This window comes from Bos javanicus, chromosome 2 (genome assembly GCF_032452875.1).
Source record: "Bos javanicus breed banteng chromosome 2, ARS-OSU_banteng_1.0, whole genome shotgun sequence".
NCBI classification, from domain to species: domain Eukaryota; kingdom Metazoa; phylum Chordata; class Mammalia; order Artiodactyla; family Bovidae; genus Bos; species Bos javanicus.
The window spans coordinates 24970268-24997798 of NC_083869.1; the positions used below are offsets into that span (position 1 = coordinate 24970268).

The window sequence follows — 27531 nt, forward strand, 5'->3', positions numbered from 1 at the left end:
CAGTCGTGTCCGACTCTTTGTGACCCCGTGAATCGCAGCACGCCAGGCCTCCCTGTCCATCACCAACTCCCGGAGTTCACTCAGACTCACGTCCATCCATTCAGTGATGCCATCCAGCCATCTCATCCTCTGTTGTCCCCTTCTCCTCTTGCCCCCAATACCTCCCAGCATCAGAGTCTTTTCCAATGAGTCAACTGTTTGCATGAGGTGGCCAAAGTACTGGAGTTTCAGCTTTAGCATCATTCCTTCCAAAGAAATCCCAGGGCTGATCTCCTTCAGAATGGACTGCTTGGATCTCCTTGCAGTCAAGGGACTCTCAAGAGTCTTCTCCAACACCATAGTTCAAAAGCATCAATTCTTCGGTGCTCAGCCTTCTTCACAGTCCAACTCTCACATCCATACATGACCACAGGAAAAACCATAGCCTTGACTAGACGAAACTTTGTTGGCAAAGTAATGTCTCTGCTTTTGAATATGCTATCTAGATTGGTCATAACTTTCCTTCCAAGGAGTAAGCATCTTTTAATTTCATGGCTGCAGTCACCATCTGTAGTGACTTTGGAGCCCAGAAAAATAAAGTCTAACACTGTTTCCACTGTTTCCCCATCTATTTGCCATGAAGTGATGGGACCGGATGCCATGATCTTCGTTTTCTGAATGTTGAGCTTTAAGCCAACTTTTTCACTCTCCACTTTCACTTTCATCAAGAGGCTTTTGAGTTCCTCTTCACTTTCTGCCATAAGGGTGGTGTCATCTGCATATCTGAGGTTATTGATATTTCTCCCGGCAATCTTGATTCCAGCTTGTGTTTCTTCCAGTCCAGCATTTCTCATGATGTACTCTGCATATAAGTTAAATAAACAGGGTGACAATGTACAGCCTTGACGAACTCCTTTTCCTATTTGGAACCAGTCTGTTTTTCCATGTCCAGTTCTAACTGTTGCTTCCGGACCTGCATACAAATCTCTCAAGAGGTAGATCAGGTGGTCTGGTATTCCCATCTCTTTCAGAATTTTCCACAGTTTCTTGTGATCCACACAGTCAAAGGCTTTGGCATAGTCAATAAAGCAGAAATAGAAAGTCGCTCAGTCATGTCTAACTCTTTGTGACCCCGGGGACTTAGCTTGCCAGGCTCCTTTGTCCATGGAATTATCCAGGCAAGAATACTGGAGTGGGTTGCCATTTCCTCCTCCAGGAGATCTTCCCAACCCAGAGATTGAACTGGGGTCTTCCGCATTGCAGGGGGAGTCTTTAGAGAGCTAAAAGCAACAGGTATGATTTGATAAGCTGGGCTTGTGGCAGGAGCAGGGTTCTGTGAACCCTCTGAGGGGAAATGCTCCACCCAGACCAAGGGGCGGTGGGAGCAGGGGCATAGGAGGGAGCAGGAGCCAGAGTGGGGCTGCCCTGGGTGATGCCTGACTCAGGTTTTAGAGGAGATGCTGAATTTAGCAAGGCACAGAAGGTGGGGTGATGTTTGGTCTCTTTTACCCGATGTTGACCATCTTGTAAGCTATTTCAGGAAGGTGGTTGGTGCTAAGCCTAGAAAGGAATCACTACTTAAAGCAGTTAATCTGCCATATCAGTGTAGTATTGTAAACCAGAATAGAGTTGCAGAGACTATTATGCTATACAATAGGACTTTAGGTACTGTGTGTACTTGATAAATTAGTAACCAGTATTATCTTCATAAGATTTTCCCATCTGTTTTTCCCTCTTCCTCTTCACAATCTTTTTATTCTAAAAAGAGATATTATTTCTGTACTAAAGGGGGAAATTAACTCCTGTCAAAGATATAACCTGGGAAAAGATCAATTTAAAATTAAAAAATAAAAAGTTGGGTTGCTCACTTGGAATAAAGTACTGAATTGGTCAGTAGTAGACTCCTTTCTTGGAGAAGGCGATGGTACCCCACTCCAGTACTCTTGCCTGGAGAATCCCATGGATGGAGGAGCCTGGTGGGCTGCAGTCCATGGGGTCTCGAAGAGTCGGACACGACTGAGCGACTTCACTTTCACTTTTCACTTTCATGCATTGGAGAAGGAAATGGCAACCCACTCCAGTGTTCTTGCCTGGAGAATCCCAGGGATGGGGGAGCTTGATGGGCTGCCGTCTCTGGGGTTGCACAGAATCGGACACGACTGAAGCGACTTAGCAGCAGCAGCAGACTCCTTCCAGAATCCAAGTAAAAAACGCCTTTGCTTTCACATGGTGCGTATCCCCTCAAGTAACCTGTCCTTGCATGTATTTGTTTTGTCTGTATTCCCATCTCAAAGTGTCAAGCTGTTGGAATAAGATCTCAGATTCAGAATATTTCTTTTGTCCAGTGACACAAACCTAGATGCTCAGACATTTTTAAGTGGAGATCACAATCCCTTAATATTCCCTTACTGTTCTTACTTTACAACAAAGGTCAAACTCTCACCTTAATTGCAGGCTATTTAAAACAGGTATGTTTTCTGCAGCATTTAGTTAAGTGAGAATTAAATCTAAGTGGATAATAAGCAAGGTCTGGTTTTGGCAAGAAGTTGTAAGGACACCTTGAAGAAGGCTGTCCTCTGATCAGCTTTTCCCAATGCAAAGCAGTCATTCTGCAGCTATTCCATGAAAACAAACAAAAAAGATCTTTCTGGTCAAAATCAGTAAAATACTGCATATTATATACTCTGCCTTGTAGATTCACATCATATAAGCATGTTATAATGATATGCTAATTCATATCACTAGCAATGAAAGGGCTTCCCTGGTAGCTCAGCTGGTAAAGAATCTGCCTGCAATGCAGGAGACCCTGGTTCGATTCCTGGATCGGGAAGATTCCATGGAGAAGGAATTGGCCACCCATTCCAGTATTCTTGGGCTTCCCTGGTGGCTCAGATGGTAAAGAATCTGCCTGCGATGTGGGAGACCTGGGTTCAATCCCTGGGTCAGGAAGATCCCATGGAGGAGGACATGGCAACCCACTCCAGTATTCTTGCCTGGAGAATCCCCATGGGCAGAGGAGCCTGGCAGGCTACAGTTCATGGGGTCGCAAAGAGTTGGACACAACTGAGCAACTAGGCACAGCACACAGCACAGCAATGAAAAGTGTTGCAAAGTTCTGGTTTCTAGTAATAGAGGAGTAACTTCTATTAGACAAGCCCTTCCACAGATAACAGCTAAAAATTCTGGGAAAAAACTTTTTTTTTAAACTACCTGAAGACACTAGAAAGCAATGAAAAGCAGGCAGAAATTTGAGTACAGCCTACATTTGGAAGAAGGGATTGGCACTAGGTAAGTTTCCATTTTTAGTTTTTCTGCTGAAGAGAGGCTCTGATCTCTGTAAAGCACGGAGGCTGAAATTCAATAGAATACTCTAGGCTTTAGCTGCTTGAAGAACCAAAGGACAAAGTTCAGAGTGACCAGAGCAGCTTGAAAGAATGGAGAGAATCCTAGGCAGAAGAGAGGCTCTAAGGAAGAGTTTTAATTCTGCACAGAAACTCTAATCACATCTTTGGCTGCCCTTGAATTATATATGCATGAGCAGATGCTAAAAGAACTGAGCAGAAACTTCAGCTGCTGCTTGTTCGTCAGTCTGACCAAGTTTACTGCCTACTAAAGCAAAAGGTCAGTACTCTTAGAGTAGCAGTCCCCAACCTTTCTGGTACCAGAGACCAGTTTCATGGAAGACAATTTTTCCATGAAGTGAGGAGTGGGAGGGGGTGGCTGCAGGATGACTGAGGCATGCTTCTTTTGTTGTGCACTTTATTTCTGTTATTATTACATCAGCTCCACCTCAGATCATTAGGCATTAGATCCCGAGTTTGGGGACCCCTGCTTTAGAGGAATATGACCCAGAGTCTCTTCAACCATTAACAGTGTCTAGGATACAATAAAAATTGGTAGACATACTAAGAAATACAAATGCAATCCACATTCAAGAGAAAAGGCAATCAATGGGAACTCATCTCAAAATGATCAAGACATTGGTATCAGTAGACAAAAGTTATAAAGCAGCTATGCTCAGGGATAGAAATGGAAACATGCTTGAAATGAATGGACACAGAAATCCATGCCCATACAAATCACAACCAAATTCCCAAAAACAAAAAACAAAGGAAAGGTCTTGAAAACAGCAAGAAAGAAAGTTACCTTACATATTTAAGGGAAAAACTATTTAAATGACCACAGATTTCACATCAGAAACCACAGAGGCCAGAAAGGAATGGGGTAACATTCTCCAAGTCCTGAAAGAAAAAACTGTGAACCCAGAATTCAATATTCACTGAGAATATCCTTCAAGAATGCAGAGGAAATAAAGTCATTCTGAGATAAAAACTAAGAGAATGTGTTGTGAGAAGACCTGCTCTAAAAGAATGGATACGGAGTGTTTCCTAAAAAGAAAGAAATCTTGGAACATTGGAAAGGAAGGAATAACAAAGGAGAGAGCAAATATTAATATATATGGAAAATGCAATGAATTTCTTCCTGATCTTGAGGCTTCTAAACTTTGGTTGGATGGTTGAATCAAAAATTATATACTATCTGATGTGATTCTCAATAGGTAGAGGAAATACTTAAGACAACCATAATAAAATTTGGTGGGTGGGGGAAGAGAATATAAATGGTGTAGGGGAGAGGAAGTAAATGTGAATATAAGAGTTTTGTGAGAGAACTTTGTGGTAATGCACAAAGTTGGATCTTGATTGTGGTGGTGGTATCATGAATCTATACATGATAAAGTGGCAGAGAACTATAAGCTCGCATTGCACCATTGCCAGTTTTATATTATACTATACTTATGCAAGGGCTTCCCCGCTGGCTCAGCGGTAAAGAATCTGCCTGCAATGCAGGAGCCACAGGAGACCTGGGTGTGATCCCTGGGTTGGGAAGATCCCCTGGAGGGGGGCATGGCAACCCATTCAGGTATTCTTGCCTGGAGAATCCCATGGGCAGAGGAACCTGGTGGGCTGCAGTCCATAGGGTTGCAAAGAGTTGGGCATGACTGAAGTGACTTGGCATGCACGCACGCACACATATTTATGCGTGATATCATCATTGGGGCACACTGGGTCAAAAGTACATGATACCTCTGTACCATCTTTGCGACTTCCTATGAGCCTGTATTATTTCAAAACTACACTTTTTTTTTTTAAGTAGAAGAAGAGGGAATATAAAATACAGAAATATTCACTGACTTGAATTCTTACTTACTAAAAATATATATAATTTTAAAAAATGAACAGAGCCTCAGTGACCTGGGAGCAGTATCAAAAGCTCAAACACATTGTAAATGGAGTTCTAGAAAGAGAAGAGAGAATGAGGCAGAAAAACATTTGGAGACACAATGGCTAAAAATGCTCCAAGTTTGGTAGAAGACATACATTTATAGATTCAAGAGGTTCAGTAAGCCTAAAGTACAACTTTTTAAAAAAACATACACTTGAGTACATCATAAGTAAACTGCCAAAACCAAAGATAAAGAGAAAATCTTGAAAATGGCCAGAAACAAAAAAACACATTACATACAAGGAAACAATAATACGACTACTGCTGACTACTATCTTTTTTTTTTTCTCTATTATGCAATGTGCAGGATCTTAGTTCCCAGGGTTGAAACCCAACTCCAGCAGCAAGAGGGCCGAGTCCTAACCACTGGACCACCAGGGAACTCCCCTAACTACTGTCTAAACATCATAAGTTACTGAGGCAAAAACACAGTAGAATAACATCTTTTGAGTGTCAAAATGAAAAATCTGTCAACCCAGAATTCTACACCTAGGGAATATATCTTTCAAAAATGAAAATTATATAGACTATTTTTAGAAAAATGAAAACAAGAATTTATCATCAGCAGACCCACACTAAAGAATTACTAAAGGAAGTTCTTCAGGATGAGGTAGAGGATGCCTGGTGGAAACTTAGACTTCAGGAGAGGATGACGATCACTGGAAAACTACTTGTGATTTCTTTCTTTCTTTCATAAGATTTTTAATTTGAAATATGGTCTAAGAAACACGAATGTAGTACATCTTCATTTCTTTAAAATACTTATGATTATATAAAACCAAACTGTAAACATTATATTGTGGACTTATAGTAATATGTATAATTAATTGTGACAGAGGAAATGCAGGTTGTGTGTGGTCAGTAAAATGGAGCTGCCTGGAGGGGCCAGGGCATGGTGGGCACTGTGACATGTCTAGACCACTTGGAAATTAAACTGAATGAGCTAATATATATAAAATTACATGACCGTGTGCTTGAGTCATATATTTTAAAAAATGTCAAAAGTACTTGCCAATTAAGATCAATCTGAAATGAAATATGATATGCCTGAAATTGATAATATAAATCAGTGACAAAATATATAACTTATACAGATTCAATTTACCCAATATCATGTCTCTATCGCATAATAGGACATTCACAATTAGTGTTATTACACCTACGCAACATAAAATACCATTAACATTTCCCAGGAGACAAAAAGTAGGTGAAAAAGACTAAATGAGCAATTAAATTAAGATTCAATGAATATTGACACTGCTCAGATGCTAATTATCTTTTTCTGTGTGGAAAAAATAAAAATCCAACCATTCATCCATAATGAATTATGTTTTCTCAAAGATTGTGTGTGTGTGCTCAGCTGGTCAGTCACGTGCGAACTCTTTGTGACCCCATGGATTATAGCCCACCCGGCTCCTCTGTTCATGGGATCCTCTGGGCAAGAATACTGGAGTAGATTGCCATTTCCTCCTCCAGGGAATCTTCCCAACCCAGGGATCAAACCTGTGTCTCTTGTGTCTCCTGTATTGGGAGGCAGGTTCTCTACTACTAGCGCCACCTGGGAAGGCTTTATTGAGAATGAGTGAGTGAGTGAAGTCGCTCAGTCGTGTCCAATTCTTTGCGACCCCATGGACTGTAGCCCACCAGGCACCTCCGCAGCCCACCAGGTTCCTCCTTCCATGGGATTCTTCAGGCAAGAGTACTGGAGTGGGTTGCCATTTCCTTCTTCAGGGGATCTTCTCAACCCAGGGATTGAACCCAGGTCTCCTGCATTGCAGTCAGACGCTTTAACCTCTGAGCCACCAGGGAAGCCCCCTTCTTGAGAATAATTTACTATAAATACAGAGTTCTGTAATAACTAGCAGTTTTATTATTATTATTTTTTAATATTTATTTGACTGAGCCAGGGGTCTTAGGAGGGGTAAGCGGGATCTGTAGTTGTGAAATGTGAGATCTAGTTCCCTGATCAAGGATTAAACCCAGGCACCTCTCTCCACGTTGCGAGCGTGGAGTCTTAGCCACTGGACCACCAAAGGAAGTCTTTTTCTAACTTACACTGCATCTGCTTTGATTGCTTAATTTTGGTTCCCTTCTATACTATAGAGTATGGTGCCAGCTTAGATCCTATATGGAGGAAAAACCATGACAGTTTTGAAACAGTCTCTGATCCTTCTGGCAATATAAAGGTATGGTACTCAGAGTACACGCTTTAGAGAAATCTGACAGCATTTTCAAAAATAAACAAACTGTCGACTAAAAAATTAGTTTACAACCTGAAAGCAGAGAGTGTTTTATTCGGTGGGAGAATCTTAGGACTTCAAGTCTAGGAGACAGGATCTCAGGTAGACCTGAGACTGCTCCAAGGAGGAGGGAGTCAGGCTACACCCAAGTTTGTGACAAAGGGGGCAGGCGCTTGAACATCAAAGATTATTGTTAAGTAAGGAAAACCAGATAGCAAGGTAAGGAATTTATCATTCTTCTATGTATGGGAAGAAGCAAGAGTCTGGGATTTTTGAAGTCATTCCTTTCATATGCATCTCAGCTATCTGGGCCAGCGTCTGTATCTGTTTTTTGACTTTTCACTGCCCTCCTCCCCTCACTCCCACCCAGCTCCTTGGCAATCACCGTAGGGGGCATGGTGGCATGTGCTGGATTGCAGGTATTGTTTTCCCCCTTGAGAGACTTCATTCACACTTGGGGGCCTGAAATCGCTAATAGCTGTTACACCCTTGTTTACTGATATTCCATTCCACAAAACTTAAAAAAAATTCTTCCCCACTGAAAAACTAACAAAAAAAAAACCTGGGAAAGAGACTTTCAGAACAATGTCTACAACACAAATAATATACACAAATAGCTTCCAAAATAACTTTTATTACTATATAAAAACAAGAAAAAAATAGATGCATATTTTTTCTACAAAATTACAAAATATTCAAGCTATTTAACATTTTTGCATAAATGTATTGAGATTAAAAAGGTAGATTTTAAACAGAGGAATCTTTCCCACTTTAAGTTTTCAGGTACTTTGTAGAGGATAAAGAAGTTTTCATTCTTCTGTACTTTCCTATGTGTAGCTCGAAGACATAGCAGTTACAGTTTTCTGTCAGAGTTATCTAAAAAAGGACATACAAAGATAAAAATTCCATCTTGCTGCAATAAAATTAGCAAAAAGCTTTACTTCAGGCTTTCAAATTTGGCAGTTGCGGTCTATCAGTTTTGCACTGGAATTTCCAACTCAGCAGGGAAAGAGCCTAATTAAAAGCAAGACATCCTCTTTATTTTGTCCTTTAGAAACAAAAATCACTTGTCAGTATTCCTGAAAAAGCGCGATTATCTCCTTTGTCATTTGATCATAAGGTCTGAGATACTGTTTCTAACCCGCACAGCTTAAATGAAACCAGGAGAAGAAAGGGAGGAAGGGACTTTGGAGGGTGGATTCAGTTTGACACAATGAGCACAGGAATTTGTACAGTTTTGATAACATTAATTTAAAAAGTATAATCATCTGAGTTTCTCAATAAACCCTTCGAGACAAAAGGCTTTAGTGTTGATTTAGATGCGTGTTAAAATACAGCTTTTTTTCCTGAAATTATATTATGGGGTAAGGCAAGCCAGACTATCTCTGTAGATGATATAAGCTATAATTATTTGGGAAGATTTCAATCACTGTTTTGGAATTGACACCTAAGGCTTTCTTCTCCCGTGTTCTTTTTGTGGACTTTTTAATGAGATATTTTGGGGGGAGATGCTTTAGGTAGGAAATACCAGCTTTTGAAAGATAAAGGTATAATTATCATTAGAATAAAAGGTCCATTAAGAGAATCTCAAACAGAAAGGTTTCTAGATATATTTTACTATGCATTGTTTTCACAAAGGTTGAGAAAGAAAGAAAAGAAGTTCTTATAATATCTGTAAGATGAACCTCACATTAACCCACAAGCGGGATAAAATAAAGGGCTAAGATGAGGAGTGCTCCAATACTTCTCAATGGGGCAGCACAGCCTAGTGCCAAACCCATAATTAACTTTTCATTGATAACCTCTTTCCTGAACTGTAGGAAATGGAATGGCAGCTTCAATTCTTGGGGTGGTCATTAACCCCTTGCCCCCCAAAATACCTGGAATTTTGTGCACCTCTATGTAATGAAACATCCATTTACCAAAATATGTTTCTGTGTGACAATTCAATTCCTCCTTCCACTTAGGACCCAAATTGCAGCAGGCTCTACTTCTACTGAATTTATGTGCATATTGCATACATATATGCCAGGCACTGGGCTGGGCACTGGGGATCCCTATGACTATTGCCAAAATTTTGGAAACAGAATGAAGAAGACAACATTGTTTTGGCGAGTGACTCAAATGATTATCATCAAATTTCAGGGATGTGATGAAGAGTAGCTCGTACTCAGTCTATGGGCATAATAACCAGTTACCCTAAAAGGAAATTCGCTAAACACCAAAAACGTTAAGTTTATTTGGTAGAAACAGTTTAAAATTGCAGGGAAACCAAAAATTAACCCTCAGATAAAAATGCATTGTTTCAGCATAGGCACCACTCTAGGTTTTACCAGGCCAGAGTCTATACAGAGATCTCACGCATGAAAACTATCATTTCTGAGTCTTAATTCACTACTGAGAACCCAAAACACAAGATAGCCCCGAGAATCCCATCCAAATCAGGAAGGACCCTAGCTTTTGCTCCCTGGGAAGGGCAGACCATGAAGTTCATCTCTCCTACCTCCAAACCCAAAGCTGTTTAGCAGCTAAGATTCTGAAGAACTGAATTGATAATTGATGAACTTTGAAAGCTATAGATGTTCTTGCCTAAACCTCTCTTTATTACCAAGACACAATTTTAAGATCAAAGGAGCATCAAGGTAAGCCATGGCTTGTTGGCAGTGGCAGGGTGCCCATGGTGAATCTCCAGGTAAGGGTAGGCCCTCTTCCTTGTTTATTTGAGGAATCTGCCTTGTAAACGGAGCCAGAAGGTAAATTTTAAAAACTCTACTGCATCCCACCAAATGAGGTTTATCCAAGGGTGGGTCAAAGCAGGTGTAAATTAGCAAGGGCTTCCCTAGTGGCTCAGAGAGTAAAGAATCCACCTGTAATGCAGAAGATCTGGGTTTGCTCCCTGGGTTGGAAAGATCCCCTGGAGAAAGAAATGGCAACCCACTCCAGGATTCTTGTCTGGAGAACCCCATGGACAGAGAAGCCAGGCAGGGACCTGGGGTCGCAGAGACACGACTGAGCAACTTAGGATGCATGCATGAAGACAACAATATGGTGAATCATGGACTGACCTGAGGTGCCAAAATGCCAGTTTTGGAGTCTCAGTTTCACTACTCATTAGCTGTGTGACCTTCAGGCAGGCTACTAACCTCTCTCAGATATCTCATCTGTAAAATGAAGATTTTAATGGTGCCTACTGCAAAAGTTATATCTGGGGATTGAATGAGCTAAGATTTATAAAGTGCTTAGGATAGTACTGGCACTTAGTAAGTTCCATGTTTAAAAACACCAGAAACTTGGGAGAAAGTGTTCTTTAAGGTTTGTAGAGCAGTTTATACTGCTTATGTATTCAGGTATATTCTCATCATAATTAGGTTTGGAATCTGGATCATAAAATACACCAAACCCAAGGAAGCCCTGGGATTAAGTCAACTTGGAAAAACTTCTGGTCTGACCAGAGGAGACCTTCAGCTACCTACAGTCTTGTCACTGCTCCAAAGTGCCCTAAAATAAATCCTGCTCTCCAGGGCCAATCTAAGGACAAACCAGCTGGGGAGGGAGCAAAGGGCAGGTACAGGGAAAAGGGAGCCAGTTCCTTTCCTACATTTTTTTCTGGGCTCTAGTCATGATACCTGTGGAGCATTAACTCTGTCCCAGAGAGTCATGATCTGATTCCAAAACTTTATAACTGGATTCCCAGAATAAACAGAAAATGACTACATATAAGAGGCCAGGGAAACTGCCAGTTTATCAGATTTACCAACTGTAGACACATTTTGATCATTTGTTCTATGCAAGGCACTGTGCTAAATGCTTTGGTCCTCAACGAGAAAAAGGTAATATAAGCACAATTTATATCTACTGTTATTAATATTTACACTGATCATCTCCCTCTCAATTTTGGTAAGTTTATAAGCCTCAATCAATATAAACACTTTCAAGACATCCTATTTTTTGATTAGAATAAATATTGACTCTGTGGACCTCAATCATCTCACGGGTAAGTAGGAGAAGCTAAACTGGAGAGCTAGTTTTTTACACTGGAGTTATATGGCTACATTACTACCCCGTTTTACATGGTGGATCTCTGTCCAGCCTCATCAAGGGTGATGTTTCTTTTCCTTGCTGCTGCTTCACTGTTTAACTCCGAATCTGATTTGTCCACGTTGCCAAAGTTCATTGCCATGGAACTTTCCACTCCCTCTGGAGCACCTCCGTTTGGCTGAAGAAGGACAGAATTTGGTTCTTTAGGACGTTTCCATTGTGGTCTGGTGACTATCCAAAAAATGAGAGCCCCAAACACCAGAATCAGAAGGCCAAGGGTGTTTGTGAAAATACCTTCTGGTGGCAATGAACTGTATGAAGGATTTTTCCTATAGAAAAAGAGAGAGTATGTCCAGTTACAAACAGGGTGATACAGCAACATGCTAAACAGTCTTGAATTATTTGCTCAAAGGGCACACTGGTACAGTGTGTGTAAATTCAACATAAATTCCCTTAAAGCTTGATATTAAGAAATTCATATAATTCACTCAGTGGATTAGTACAAAACTGTTAAAAATTTCATAAAGTATGAAAATAATATAGCATCTAAAACATCTGTACCACTTAAAATCAAAAAAAGGATGATACAAAAATAGGTATATCATAATTAGTTAACATAAAACATGTATATCAAATTGTATATCATGTATATCATAAAACATGTATATCAATTGAAAGGGCATGTATAACTTCAAAGGTTGCTTTGTAAGAGTGGTACAATTTGTTGGACTGCTTGGTTTTTCTTTCAAGCATTATTAATGCTATATTACATGTATAACACATTTTTTAAAATAAATATTTAAATTTTTTATTTTCACCATTTAAAAAATTTTGTCACGTTTATATTTGTCCAATGAGCAAGTATGTAATATTTTGTAGCTGAAGAATTGCAGTTAGGAAAACTATGAAACTTACAGGGCAAAAATCAGTTTCTCAGTCAATCCCATAAGTACAGTTGCAATCACTGTTCCAAAGATGAAAAGTCCGGAATAGACGTGTATGGGCATGAGAAGTGCTCGGAGAGAAAGTGGAGCCCAAGGAAGCAGAAAGACAAAAAAACCTAGGAGAAGCTAAACATAAAAAAATTCAGAGGTTATCAATTAATTGTAAGTTTTAACTGTTTTAAAATTATTGTTAGAGAAGCAATATGTGAACGAGAAAACATTTCATTTAGAACCAAGTTTCCCCATTCTAGTTCCACTCAAAACTGACACCTACTATGACTTTCTCAAGCATCTTTTCATAAAATTTCTATGACCAAACAAGCATATGTGTGTGTGTGTTTAAAGAGAAAGTGAGTTAGACATAGAAAATGAACTTATGGTTACTAAAGGTTAAAGGGTGGGGAAGAATAAATTAAGAGGATGGGATTAAAACATACTCCCTACTATACATAAGATAGATAACCAAAAAGGCCTATTGTATAGCACAGGGAATTATAGTCAATATCCTGTAATAACCTAAAATGGAAAGAATCTAAAAAAGAGTGTGTGTGTGTGTGTGGCGCACGCACACGGTCTCCCCAGGTGGCGCTAGTGGTAAAAAACCCTCTTGCCAATACAGGAGATGTAAGGGATGTGGGTTCGATCCCTGAGTCAGGAAGATCCCCTGGAGAAGGGCATGGCAACCCACTCCAAGTATTCTTGCCTGGAGAATCCCATGGACAAAGGAGCCTGGCGGGCTATAGTCCATAGGGTCGCAGAGAGTTGGAGACAACTGAAGTACTTAGCACAGCACAGTACATGTGTATGTGTGTGTGTGTGTGTGTGTGTATACACACACATATATATTTACATATAACTGAATCATCTTGCTGTATACCTGAAACTAATACAACATGTAAATCAACTATATTTCAATAAAAATTTTTTTAGAGAGAGAAAGAGGGAGTTTTTAAAAATGTAAGTGGGGTTTTATTGTACATATTTGTTCTGCATATTGCTTTTTTCTCTTAACAGTATATCTTGGAGATCTTTTCGTATCAACTCATGTTAATCTAGTTTATTCTTTCTAATGGCTAATATTTTAAGACTAACAAATTATTCAGTTCCCTATTACTGGACATTTCTATTTCCAGGTTTTTGCAGCCATTAATAAGGCTACAATGGACATTCTGATACTTAATTGTTCTTATCAGTTTCTGTAAGATTGCCAAGTAGGAAGGGAAGTAAAAGACTTTTAAGTCACTAAATCTAAGTACAATAGGACACATTTTGTCAGTACAACCTAAAGAAAGCTATGTGGAAAAAACATGACAATTTTTGTGTTTTTTTTATGAGGAAGAAATGAATTCTGCAGAAAATTCTCTCCATCTCCTCAATAATTAAATCCTTACTGGGATACTTCTCTGCAGTGAAGACAGTAAGATTCTTACAGAAACTGAAGTCTGTTAATGCTTTCACATTTGTTTTGTTGTCCCACACTCCTGCCCATTAAGGAATCACTTCACCTCCAGAAAATAAAGATGACTTAATGACCACTGAGTTTAGAGGGGTATTTTTTTTTCAGCTATCTCTTTGGGATCTACCACCCTAACAAAACAACTATGAGAAGAGAGGAGAATGAGAAGAAACACGAGCATCACTGTTCATTTTTCCTGATTGAGATCAAAGGGGGATAGAGAAGAATGAAAACAGAAGGGGTTTGAAGCCCTAAAACACATTTAGAAATCAGCATAAAGGCAATAGTAATGAATGCAAAGTAACTGAAAATGCATTTTATAGGCTGGTTTGCATATTTTATTTTTCATTAACGTCACAAATGCCTGAATATATTAGAAAGGGTTCAGAGAGTCCTCCTTGGTGGTTCAGAGTGTTCCTAATCCTTCAGTGCTCTTTAGTGATTGATTCTTTTAGTATTAATATCAAAGGGCAAGCATCCTAATGTGCAGGTTGCACTTTCTATACAAAAATGGGGCTTAGGTGAGTGACTGCCAAGGATTTAGGACAAATATATTTCTATGAGTAAGTCACACTATCTTTTCTGTGACTAATCCATGGAAATATTTTTTTTTCCATATTCCTATTCTCCTGCCTCTTCTGAAATTTCTAAGATTCTTATTGTTTTAAATAATTCTTAATGTTTTCTCTTATTTCTTTCAGGATTTATCTTGTGTGTCTCTTATAATCCCATAAAGCTCAATGATCTAAGTAGATGGGACATCGGACTTACAGGACTCCAGGGTGATTGCGCTCTAAGTCTTACTTTTGCTATGAAAACATTTTTTTCAACATCAAGTTATTTTTAAAAGGAAAAGAAAAAAAATTACAGGATGCTTATCTTTGATTAAAAGTGTTCCAAATTATGCAAATTTATAACATAAAGATGTATAGTTTAATCATTCTTTATTTCCTTTTTCTAAGCATTTCTCTTTGGGCCCATGCTTGTCTTGTGGAACAATGTATCCCCCACAAGCTAGATAGGTATCCAATGCATAATTGGTATTTAATTCTGTTGAAAAATGGATAAGTATTTTTCAACAGAGTTAAATGGGGTCCTGTAAGCAAATTTCTGATGTCCCATCTACTTATATCATTGAGCTTTATGGGATTATAAGAGACACACAAGATAAATTCTGAAAGAAATAAGAGAAAACAGTAAGAATCATTCAAAACAATAAGAATCTTAGGAATCTCAGAAGAGGCAGGAGAATAGGAATATGGAAAAAATATATTTCCATGGATAAATCATGAATAAAATTTCAATGACATAAAATGATATTCTCAACCATGAAGGTGTTAATGATCTATAGCTGAAATGAAAAAGGTCATCTTCAGGTTGTAAAGGAGCCTACCACAAGGCTTCCAGTTTTAATAACAACAGTTGACTTGTGTCATTCTAGTACGCTAAGCCCTAGGCTGAGCCTTTCGATGCATTATTTGTCCGTGGTTCCTATGATGTTGTGAAGGATGTATGAAAGTCTTACTAAGTGAGCAAACTAAGCCCAGAAAAGTTCAATAACAAGTCCAAAGGTCACAAATTACAAATGAATGAAACTGATTCAAACTGAGGTCTTCCGGATTCCAAGTCCTGTGTTCATAAATACTACCAGATATTTGGATGTAAGCAAGGAAAAAGTCAGGGACCACATTTTCTCCTGTTAAACAAAAGTTATAAAGTTGTGATGTGGCATTTCTGAGAAGCCTAGTTAGTACACAGATAAAACAATAAGAGATAAGAATCTGAATATTTCAGAGAGCAAAAGAGAATCTTGAAACAATTAAAAATGTTTTCAATTTACCCAAGTTTAATATTAGAATATCCATTGATGTAACTGACTACGTTAACAGATTAAAGAGGAAAAACCGAAGTCACATCTCAACATACACAAAAAACATCCAATAAAATTCTACATTCATTCATGATTTCAGGTCTTCCCTGGTGGCTCAGATGGTAAAGAATCTGCCTGCAATGTGGGAGACCTGGGTTCAATCCCTGGGTTGGGAAGATCCCCTGGAGAAGGGAAGCACTACCCACTCCAGCATTCTGGCCTGGAGAATTCCATAGACTGTATAGTCCATGGGGTCACTAAGACTCAGACGTGACTGAGCGATTTTCACTTTCATGATTTCAAAAGAAAAACAAAACCAATTCACAAACTGGAATAAGAGAAAATGTGAAGCATCTGTACTGAATAGTGAAATATTAGAAGTATCCTCTTCAAAAAAAGAACAGTTCAAAGATTCTTATCTCTACCTCTATTTTATACCCTGTAAATACTTCTATATACTTCTGTGTACTTCAACAGCTTCCCTGGTGGCTCAGTTGTAAAGAATCTGCCTGCCAGTGCAGGAGATGTGAGTTTGATGCCTGGGTCAGGAAGATCCCTGGAGAAGGAAATGGAAATCCACGCCAGTATTCTTACCTGGAAAATCCCATAGACTACAGTCCATAGGGTTGCAAAAGAGTTGGACACAACTGAATGACTAAATGACAACAAAAATATACTTTAATACTTCTATACTCTTCAATTCCATTGGCTTGGATGCAGAGAAAAAGAGACAAAACTGGCAGTGCAGATAAATGGCAAAGACAGGGACAATTCAATAAATGGTACTGGGGAAAGAGCTTATCAATCTGGAGAAAAAATGAAGTTAGATAACAGTATCTCATCATGAACTAACAATTCTAGATGAATTAAGTATACTTCATATCAAAGACAAAACTTTAATACTCTTAATAGAAAACATAAAAGAAATTAATATTTCCAATAATATTATTGTAATGTAACCTCTTGGCTATTCATAGGTTTTTCTCTTCGACCAACTGTTCTCAAATATTAGTGTGTATCTGAGTCACTTGCAGGGACCATGAAAGCACATATTGCGGGGCCCACCCACCTTCCCCCTCCCCCACCCTCCACCATTGAGTTTTTGATCTAGGAGGTCTGGAGTAGAACCTGAGAACTGGTTTGTTTTGACCTCACGGTACAGAAGGATTTCATAAACAAGTCATCAAAACAAAACAAAAAATGATAACCTAAAGGAAAAGATGATTAATTTGTTTCACTAAAATTAAGAGTTTCTATTCGTCAAAAAATGCTAAGAAAAGAGAAAATACAAGCCTCAATGCTTCAAGATATATATAATACATATAAATGAACAGGAATCTGACACACAATACCTACAAACCTTTAAGAAAAAGGAAAACAAACTCATTGTTTAAATGCACAAAAGACACAAACAGGTATCTTTTTTTAGAGGTGAACGGAGAGTAACCAGTGAAATAAACAAGAAAAGCACAAGACATCATTTTATACCCACCACTTTGGCAATACTTAAAAAGTGAGAAGAGGATGCATGTTGGCAACAATGTGCCATATGTGAACTCTTATTTGCTGCTGACAGCAACATAATTGGAAACACTTTGGAAAACAAGTTGACACTATTTTAGACTGAGCATACAACTGTTATTGTAAGAATACCGCCAGAGAAACCTTTGCATGTGAGGGCCAAGAGATGTGTATGTGAATGATCAATTCAGCATTGTCAGAAACAGAATACAACTCAAAATCATCTAAAAGTGTAATAGCAGGAGAATAGATAAGTAAATGTGTGGCCTATTTATGCAGCAGAATACAAAAGTAGAAATGATTAAACTACAGCTAGAGGAGTCAGTATAGTTGAATCGATAGAATGAAAAAAATTGTAATCAAATACTTAATGATACTGTTTCTTAAAAAAATAAAAAATACAAAGTAAACAACATATTGTTCGGGAATTTACAGCATGTGGTAAAATTACAAAGAAAAACAGGAATGAGAAAAAGGTTCTGGAAAATGGTTACCTGCAGGAGTTAGGATAGGTAGAAAAATGTGGGATCAAGTTGAGGGGGAGAGGGGTTCTATGTTTTCTAAATTAAGGTGGATAGTGGAATTATGAGAGTTAATTTTATTATGATTCATAACTTCTACATACACACACACACTGGCTTGTGTTTTTTTTTTTAAATCCCCCATAGGCTAGATGTCACAAGTAGAAAAAAAGAGCCTACAATTTGAAATGCTTTGCAATTCATAGACAAACACAGGAAGCGTGAAAACTTTCAGCTTGTTTTGGTTGTATTGCTTTGTTGCTAGTCCCCTTTCTTGCTTCTTTTCATTTATTGAAACAGCCTGGACCCTGGCTTCATTTGGCGGGTAAATCTTGACTTTATAAAGTGGTTAAACCAAAGTTCAAGATCACTAAGGTAATCTCTTGACAATCTCTTCCATGCTCTTCATACTCTGTGGTAGGTTTGTTTACTGAGTTGGTCTTGGGAAGAACGCAAACAGACCTCACAAACGTGGATGAATGGCCTGCACACAATTATACTTTGCAATTGAAGTGCACAACAGTTGGCGGCTGTGCAAGTGAGCAGCAAGCAGGCTGCTATAGCTGCTCCAAGAGGGGGGGACTTCCTGTTCTCCACCTACAAGCGGCAGCTCCGAGAACCTCCACTTACGGAGAATTCGTCCTGATTCACGGAGAAAATGGTTCCCCCTTTTTACTTCTAACTTAATCTGACAGAGGCACATCTCTGTCAAAGTATGTTTTCGTGGTTCATGAATTTTTACAACTAAGAATAGGGAGGAATCTTTGTAAATCTTAATAAGAAAGAGGCTTGAAAGTGAAAGTGAAGTCGTGTCAGGCTCTTTGCAACCCCATGGACTGTAGCCTACCAGACTCCTCCGTCCATGGGATTTTCCAGGCAAGAGTACTGGAGTGGGCTGCCATTTCCTTCTCCAGGGGGTCTTCCCAACCCCAGGAATCGAACCAGGTCTCCTACATTGCAGGCAGACGCTTTACCGTCTGAGCCACCAGGGAAGCCTAAGAAAGAGGCTTAGCTCCTATCAAAAGCAAAGAAAGCAAGCTTAGAATTGGTTTCTTTCCATGGGGATAGGAAATATTCTTTTGTTTAATTTCTTCCTGAGAACATCTGGGTGATCTCTTCTGTCACTTCTTCAGGGAAGCAATGCAAGTAACTTAAAAACAGCTTGGATGCAATAACCGAATAAAGTTGGAATGTAGTCATCTTTCCCAGAAAAGGAATAGGAAGGAAATGGTTCATCTGGTCTCCAAACAACCAACCAGAAGTTACCACACGTGACATGAATATTCACAACCTGATTTGAGGGAACACTGTTTGCTTATTTAGTTTTAAAAATTGTGTATATATGATCTTTTGTGACATGTGATTTACTTATATTTTAAGACAAAAGAGCCACAAGTTCAAGCAAGAAAAACAAGACGCATTTAAAAATTTAATACCCTCCCCCAGAACAAATAATTCCCCAACAACCCCACAATGGTATTCTGGTATATTCTCCCATAACTTTCTTTACCCATCTACACATAAATGCTTTTTTCCCTTTCTTTCCTCCCCCCTTCTCAAATGACACTTTACCATACACATTATTCTTCAGTATTTTTTTACATTGAAGAACATATAGGAGATGCAAGAGATGCTGGGTTCAATCCCAGGGTCAGGAAGATCCCCCGGAGAAGGAAATGGCAACCCACTCCAGTATTCTTGCCTGGAGAATCCCATGGACAGAGAAGCCTGGTGGGCTATAGTCCATGGGGTCACAAAGAGATACAACTGAGCATGCATACATATCACACACTAGACAGAACTACATTCTTTGTAATAGCTGTGTCATATTCAACAGATTTACCACAGGTTCTTATTGATGGTCATTTAGTTTGCTTCCCATTTCCTGCAAGCACTGCTGCACTAAAAATCCTTTTTTAGAGTTCCTTTTGTGACAGCATTTTATTTCTGATCTCCCCAAATGTGGGACTGCTAGGTTAAAGAGTAAGTATATATGTTACAATGTTGTGTAAAAGTATATATATATTTTTTAAAAAAATAATAGATATTAACAAACTACTTCCCTAATTTGGTGGCAATTCACTTTTCCATAAGCAGTGTAGGAGCGTACCCTTACCTCTCACCTCTATGCCAGCAATGGATATCATTATTGTTCTGTCTATTCCATGGGAGGAAAATTACATTTTATTGTTATTTTAACTTACATTTCTCTAATTTCTTAGTGAGGTTGGACATTTTCTCATATGCTCATTGGTGATTTAATTCTTTCTTATCTGAACTGTCCAAATCTTTTGTTCATAATTCTATTAGGTTGACTTTTTAATTATTGATTTTTAGGAGTTGTTTTGTATATTAAACACATTAAGCCTTAACACATAACAAGATTACTCCCCATATCTCCTTGAGCAGTTCCTGGTGATTTATTATCTTTGGTCACATATACAAACAGTCCTCTATAGCCCCAGGTTCAGAATCCATAAATTCCACCAACCAGAGATAAAAAAAAAAATGTTCAGAAAAATAACTGCAGAAAGTTCCAAAAAGCAAAACATGAATTTGCCATAGACCAGGAAATATTTATATAGGATTTACATTGTATTCACATAGCATTTAAATTGTATTAGGTATTGTAAGTAATCTACAGATGATTTAAAGTATATGGGAGAATGCATATAGGTTATATACAAATATGTGCTTAGTCACTCAGTCGAGTCCCACTCTTTGCAACTCCATGGACTGTAGCCCACCAGGCTCTTCTGTCCATGGGGATTCTCCAGGCAAGAATACTGGAGTGGGTTGCCATGCCCTCCTGCAAGGGATCTTCCCAGCCTAGGGATCAAACCCAGGTCTTCCTCATTGCAGGCTGATTCTTTACCATCTGACCCACCAGGCAAGTCCTGTATGCAAATACCACACCAATTTTTACAAGAAGCTTGAGTATCTTTGGAATTTGGTATCTGAGAGGGTCCTGGAACCAATCCCCCAAAGATATTAAGAGACGAAAATAATTTTAAAAAAATTTATGTACCCATATATGTCTTTCTTTTCCTTCTAGATTTCTTGTCAACCTTATAGCCTGCCCTACCTCAGTATTATACAGATTACATGCTTTTTAATTTTCTTTTTCTCTTTTGATTTTGGATTTTTTTATATCCATATCTTTAATCTACTGTATCTGGTATCTTTTTTTCTTTTGTGTGATATACATAGTCTTTTTGTTTGGTTTCCTTCAAATGGGCAGTCAGTTATGATGATAACATTGATTAAATAAGCATTCTTTCCCTGGTAAATTAAAATACTATAATGTCATAGAAAAAGTTATTATATATACTGTCTGTCTTCTGTGTTCTGGCCATGAATATATTTTGTTTATTCCTGTGGGAATACCTTGTTTTGAATAAAGCAGGTCTCCCTGCACTTCAAAATTTTCTTGGTTATCCTTGGGCACTTATTCTTTTGCATAAAGTTTAAAATTCTCATTGGGTTTAAAATTATAATAAAAATACAGTTGAAGAAGGAAGAATGTTTCTATATTAATTTTTCTCTCTCAGTAGCATGGTATTCCTCTCTTCATACCATATTTTCTGTTTTTTGGTAGAATTTTATAGTACTGCACTGTAAAATTTACAGGATTCTACTTCCTATTCTACGTGGTTATTTGTAGTATAGGGAAAAGTCATTGGATTCTGTTGGCTATCTTTTATCCAGATACTTTTCCAAATTCTTTCATAATTTAGTCATCTCTTGGATTTCTAGATATCATATGATCTGAAAACAGGAAAAAAGGTCACAAATTTTGTATTATTTATATGTATTTTTTTCATTAGCTGTACATTAGCTAAAACCTCTGAAATGAAATTGAATACAAAGGTTGCAAACATCAGTGTTTTATTTTTTAATGGAAATGTCTTCAGTATTTCAGAGTTTAAGCTTATGTTTGCTGTTAGATGTTGGTTAAGGTGTTTATTATTAAAGCTGCCTCCTTAGATATGAAGTATGCAGTACACAATGGGGCCACGTTGAAGAAGAGCTTGTTTCCTCCCAGTGTACTGGATTGGTTTAAAGTATTAGTTCCTTGTAGGTCAAAGTATAAAACAATCTGGAACTGCTAAGCTGCTAAGTCACTTCAGTCGTGTCCGACTCTGTGCGACCCCATAGACAGCAGCCCACCAGGCTCCCCTGTCCCTCGGATTCTCCAGGCAAGAACACTGGAGTGGGTTGCCATTTCCTTCTCCAATGCATGAAAGTGCAAAGTGAAAGTGAAGTTGCTCAGTTGTGTCTGACTCTTAGTGACCCTATGGACTGCAGCCTACCAGGCTCCTCTGCCCATGGGATTTTCCAGGCAACAGTACTGGAGTGGGTTTACCATTGCCTTCTCCTAATGTCTTTTTTAAATGATAGATTTCAAATGACCTGACGAATTGCTTATAATGTTATTGGTCTGCTTAGGTTTTCTAATTCCTCTTGGGTCAACTTGTTAGTTTATACTTGGCAAGAAAATAATCATTTTTTCTTTAAGATTTTAAAGAATATTACCATATTATTAAAATTTAATAAACGGTCCTAATTTTAAAATATTATTTGTATCTGTGATTATATTTTTAAAATTCTGAATGATGTGTATATTATGCTTTTTCTCAATCAGATTTGCAGTGGTTTATCTATTTTTATCCTGGGCTTCCTAGGTGGTGCTAGTGGTAAAGAACACACCTACCAATGCAGTAGACGTAGGAGATATGGGTTCAATCCCTGGGTTGGAAAGATCCCCTGGAGGAGGACATGGCAACCCACTCCAGTATTCTTGCCTGGAGAACACGATGGACAGAGAAGCCTGGTGGGCTACAGTCTATAGTCGCGAAGACTTGGACACAACTGAAGCAATTTGCACACGTGCACTTTTATTTTATTCTACTTGTTTTAAAGAACCAGCTTTTCATTTTATCTATAATTTCTTCTATTTTTTTTAAAATTTATGGTTCTGATAGGCTAAATCATGCCTTTTCCCAAAGATGTCTACAACTTAAATCCCTGCAAGCTGTGAATACATTATAGTACACGGCAAAAGACACTTTCCTGATGTAATTAAGGTTATGGATGCTTCTGATTGGGGAAAAACCCTGGATTATATGGGCAGCCCAATCTAATCACATAAACCCTTTCAAAAGCAGAGAACTTTGGCTGGAGGAAGAAGAGATGAAGAGGAGAAAGAGGGAGAAGTCAGAGAGATTCCAAGCCAGTTTGATGGAGGGGGGCCATGTGCAAGGAACAGAGTGAGAAGCTAGGAACAGCCCTGAGCTAATAGCCAATGAAAGACTAGCACCTCAGTCTTACAAGCACAAGGAACTAGATTCTGCCAACAACCTGACCTATTTTGCAAGTTGATTCTACCCTAGAGTCTTTCTATAAAAAGCCCAGGCCAGCTAACACCTTGACTTTGGCCTTGTGAGACCCTGAGCAGAGAAACCAGCCAAGCCAACATGGATTTCTGATGTGCAGAAACTGTGAGGTAATATATTTGTATTGTTTTAAGCCCCCATGTTTGTGGTAAATTGTTACAGCAACAACAGAAAATAATACAATTGTTCACAGATTTTTTTTGGATGGGAGGGAGGGGGTCTTTACTATTCCTTGTATATTTTGCTGTTCTTTTTTATTTCCTTTTTTTCCCTTGTTTTACTGAGATATAAACAATCTTTTATTTTCTTAAGTGAATACTTCATTTATATATTTTAAGTTTTTCTTTCCAATAAATAAACACATTTAAGCCTATATTCCTCTGAGAACCATTTTATCTAAGACCCCAAAATTTTAGAATAAATATTCTCTTTTTTGCTAATTCCGATATATTTCTTGCTGCTGCTGCTAAGTCACTTCAGTCGTGTCCGACTCTGTGCAACCCCATAGACGGCAGCCCACCAGGCTCCCCCATCCCTGGGATTCTCCAGGCAAGAGTACTGGAGTGGGTTGCCATTGCCTTCTCCAATATATATTTCCTAATCTTACATATTAAGATATAGAGCACAGCATAAAATTAGTTTTCAGAAATTCCAGTTTAAAAGATCTAGTGTAAGAAACTTGGTTTTCATTTTAAAAGCTTTTTATTGTTATACAAGAAATGCATCTATATTTAGAAGATGCAGAAAGTGAAAAGAAAAATAATCAACTAGAATACAGCCCCATAGAGATCATCAGCATTAACATTCTGATACATCTTTGCAAGTGTTCAGAGAATGCTTTGGTGTATAACTTAGTAAAGGCATTTCATCTAATCCATTTTAACTTTGTACTCAGAAGCACAGAACCCTCTCACAGGGAAGCTACACAGAGTTGGGGTGGGTGGTTTCCATTCGGCTTCTCAGAGACACGGCCCTCCACCGAGGATGCTCAAACACAGGTGAGTGATGATGGGGATGTTGCGGAGGCAGCAGAAGCAAGCGGCGAGGGCTCAGGATTGGCAAGACCAGGACCTGAGTCCTAGCTCTGCCACCTGTTCTTCCTCAGTGACCGTAAAGGTTATCTCACTTAAGGGGTTACAGGAGGTAAGCAGAATGCTGTCTGCTTAATGCACAGTGGTATCTGCAGAATGCACTCTGGCTCTCCTTTACTGCGTCCTGGTGTGGCCCACAGGAGGTGAGGCAAAGTGAGGGGAACAGACAGCTGAAAGCAGAACAGCGAGCTGAGAAAGTCCCGAAAAGATAGTAGTAGGCCAAGGGGACCCCCAAAGCAACTGAGGGATGTCCCCTGCTCGTACCATCCTACTCTGAAGGGAAACGGCCCACTGACTGCAGCAGAGGAGGACACTGTTCCAGATGAGAACACTGAGGGAAAATCAACTTTGAGGGCAGGAGATCTGGGCTTGGCCCGGCCATCCAGTATGGCATCTTTTCCTTGTTCCTTCTTGATCAGGAAGATCATGTTTGATATAGGATTTTCCCCATGCTCCCCTCTTGTCTGGCACCTTTCAATCCCCTGATCCTTATCTCCTGGCATGCTAATCCAAATTAAATAATTAATAGTGTCCGTATAGCTAGCAACTTCTATTTAGTTAAAATTAAAGAAGACTTAAGGCTTTAAAATCCTTACTTAAGAAGAAGAAAAATGACAAATAAATGTCTTCTAAGAGATCCCTATTTAAAAAGGTCATACATTCATATATTCTAAGATATGCCTTGAGGCTTTACAAACTCACTCCCATTTCTTCTCCTATATCCACAGGAAAGTAAGTTCACAATGATGTCCCAATCAGGAGTTGGATATATGTACTAAGGAAGGGAAATGAATTGACATAGTTTACAAAGATTTTTCAACAAAATGGTTAACACCAAAACCTTAAAAAATTAACCTTTACTTTTGTGACCTTGAACAGTCAAATTCCTATCTCACTCCCTTAACATGTTTAAAAATAGTGCTCTCAAGAGTATGTGTTTTTAATAAATAAAGACATTTAATGAGTGAAATGAAAATAAAAAAATCACTGAGCCTTCAAAATCTAACAAAGATGTAAAAATTCATCTCTTTACTCATAAACTTATAGAAATGACAGGGAATGTGGGGAAGAAATATCGAGCTCTTGCCTGTGCTAGTTCATCCAGCACATGGAATTTAGAGTGCGAACGATGGCAGCCTCGAAATGAAGAGATGGCACTTTCTCAACATACATATGTCCATATTTAAAACCTCACAATCATGCTCAAAACTGAATTCTGGTGCCCCCTCAAGGGAAAATACTTATAATGGAAACAAACTGAATGATGACTAGTGGAAATGAAATGACTTCCAAGAAACTATGAAAAACAGAAAACATCGACAGTATCTGAATTGTTTAACTTTTTGTATCTTGTTTAGAAATACACTGAGATACTGACCTGTAAAATGTAGAGAATGACAGCTGTCAGTCCAACCCAGCTGTGCAGACTGTACATATTGGGGATCTTCTTGGCATTGTGGAAATCAAAAACAGCCACCAGAGAAATAATTGCAAGAACGGCAGCAACAGTGTTTAGCCCTGCATGGATGGATTTCATCAGGAGCTTGCTGCATTTCCAGGTCCATGGCAGTCTGTATACAATGATGGCTGAAGAGAGAAAAAAGGGCACAGAATGTAGTGTTGCTGTTCTTTTAACCAACACAAGATGAACATTTTGACGCAGTGAACACTCCCTTCTATGAAACCCTTTTCTGTTAACTTTGGCTTCTCCTCTCTTCCCTGCCTCTCAGTGGTTCCTTCTTAAGTTCTTTGCTGGCATCTTCTTTACTCCCAACTTACGAATGAACCTTGACGCCTCTCAGGCTCAGTCTTAGGATTTTTTCCTCTCTCTGTGAGTGATCTCATTCAGTCTCTCACTAAAATGCTACCTCCATGGTTGGGACTCCAAAATTCTCATCTCCAGCCCAGAACTTTCTTCTGAACTCCAGACCTACATATTCCAATGGCTTCTTGACATCTCTACATAGATGCCTCTCAAATATCTCAAACTCAACATGTCCCAAACTAAATTCCTAATCTTATGGTCTGGTTTCTTCATATAAGTGCCTTAATTTGACAAGAAAAAGACAGGCTAAAGAATAGAAAAAATAAGCGCAAAGATTTAAATAGACGAAAGAGTATTTCTAAGTATTTCATAAAAGAGTATATCCAAGTGACTAGTAAGCATAATTAAGATATCAACTTCGTTGATCAACAGAGAAATGAGAATACCTCTATCACACGTCTGAATGGCTGAACACGGAAAATACTGAGTACTGGAGAGGCTATGAAACAACAAAACTCTCATGCTCTGCTGCTGAGAGTTTAAAGGAGAACAAACACTTGGGAAAACTAGCAGTATCTACTTAAGCTAAACTTATGCATACCTTTTGTTGTTATTTAGTTGCTCAAGGCTGTATATTGTCTCCCTGCTTATTTAACTTATATGCAGAGTACATCATGAGAAACATTGAACTGGAAGAAACACAAGCTGGAATCAAGATTGCCAGGAGAAATATCAATAACCTCAGATATGCAGATAACACCACCCTTGTGGCAGAAAGTGAAGAGGAACTCAAAAGTCTCCTGATGAAAGTGAAAGTGGAGAGTGAAAAAGTTGGCTTAAAGCTCAACATTCAGAAAACGAAGATCATGGCATCCGGTCCCATCACTTCATGGGAAATAGATGGGGAAACAGTGGAAACAGTGTCAGACTTTATTTTTCGGGCTCCAAAATCACTGCAGATGGTGACTGCAGCCATGAAATGAAAAGACGCTTACTCCTTGGAAGGAAAGTTATGACCAACCTAAACAGCATATTCAAAAGCAGAGACATTACTTTGCCAACAAAGGTCCGTCTAATCAAGGCTATGGTTTTTCCTGTGGTCATGTATGGATGTGAGAGTTGGACTGTGAAGAAGGCTGAGCGCCGAAGAATTGATGCTTTTGAACTGTGGTGTCGGAGAAGACTCTTGAGAGTCCCTTGGACTGCAAGGAGATCCAAGCAGTCCATTCTGAAGGAGATCAGCCCTGGGATTTCTTTGGAAGGAATGATGCTAAAGCTGAAACTCCAGTACTTTGGCCACCTCATGCGAAGAGTTGACTCACTGGAAAAGACTCTGATGCTGGGAGGGATTGGGGGCAGGAGGAGAAGGGGACGACAGAGGATGAGATGGCTGGATGGCATCACTGACTCGATGGACATGAGTCTGA

General features: G+C 38.8%; 1 protein-coding gene across 3 annotated transcripts in view; it reads right to left on the reverse strand.

The window, feature by feature from the left end:
• Positions 1 to 8116: 8116 nt before the first annotated feature.
• Positions 8117 to 27531, reverse strand: part of LOC133258657 (plasma membrane ascorbate-dependent reductase CYBRD1) — a 35725-nt gene continuing 16310 nt past the window's right edge. For all 3 annotated transcript variants that reach the window (XM_061435473.1, XM_061435479.1, XM_061435489.1), the window contains exons 2-4: positions 25718 to 25926; positions 12456 to 12610; positions 8117 to 11869 (exon numbers count right to left, since the gene is read on the reverse strand). In XM_061435473.1, the coding sequence (XP_061291457.1) occupies positions 11569 to 11869; positions 12456 to 12610; positions 25718 to 25926 (665 nt within the window). In that variant the 3' untranslated portion in view covers positions 8117 to 11568. The remainder of the gene's footprint in view (positions 11870 to 12455; positions 12611 to 25717; positions 25927 to 27531) is intronic.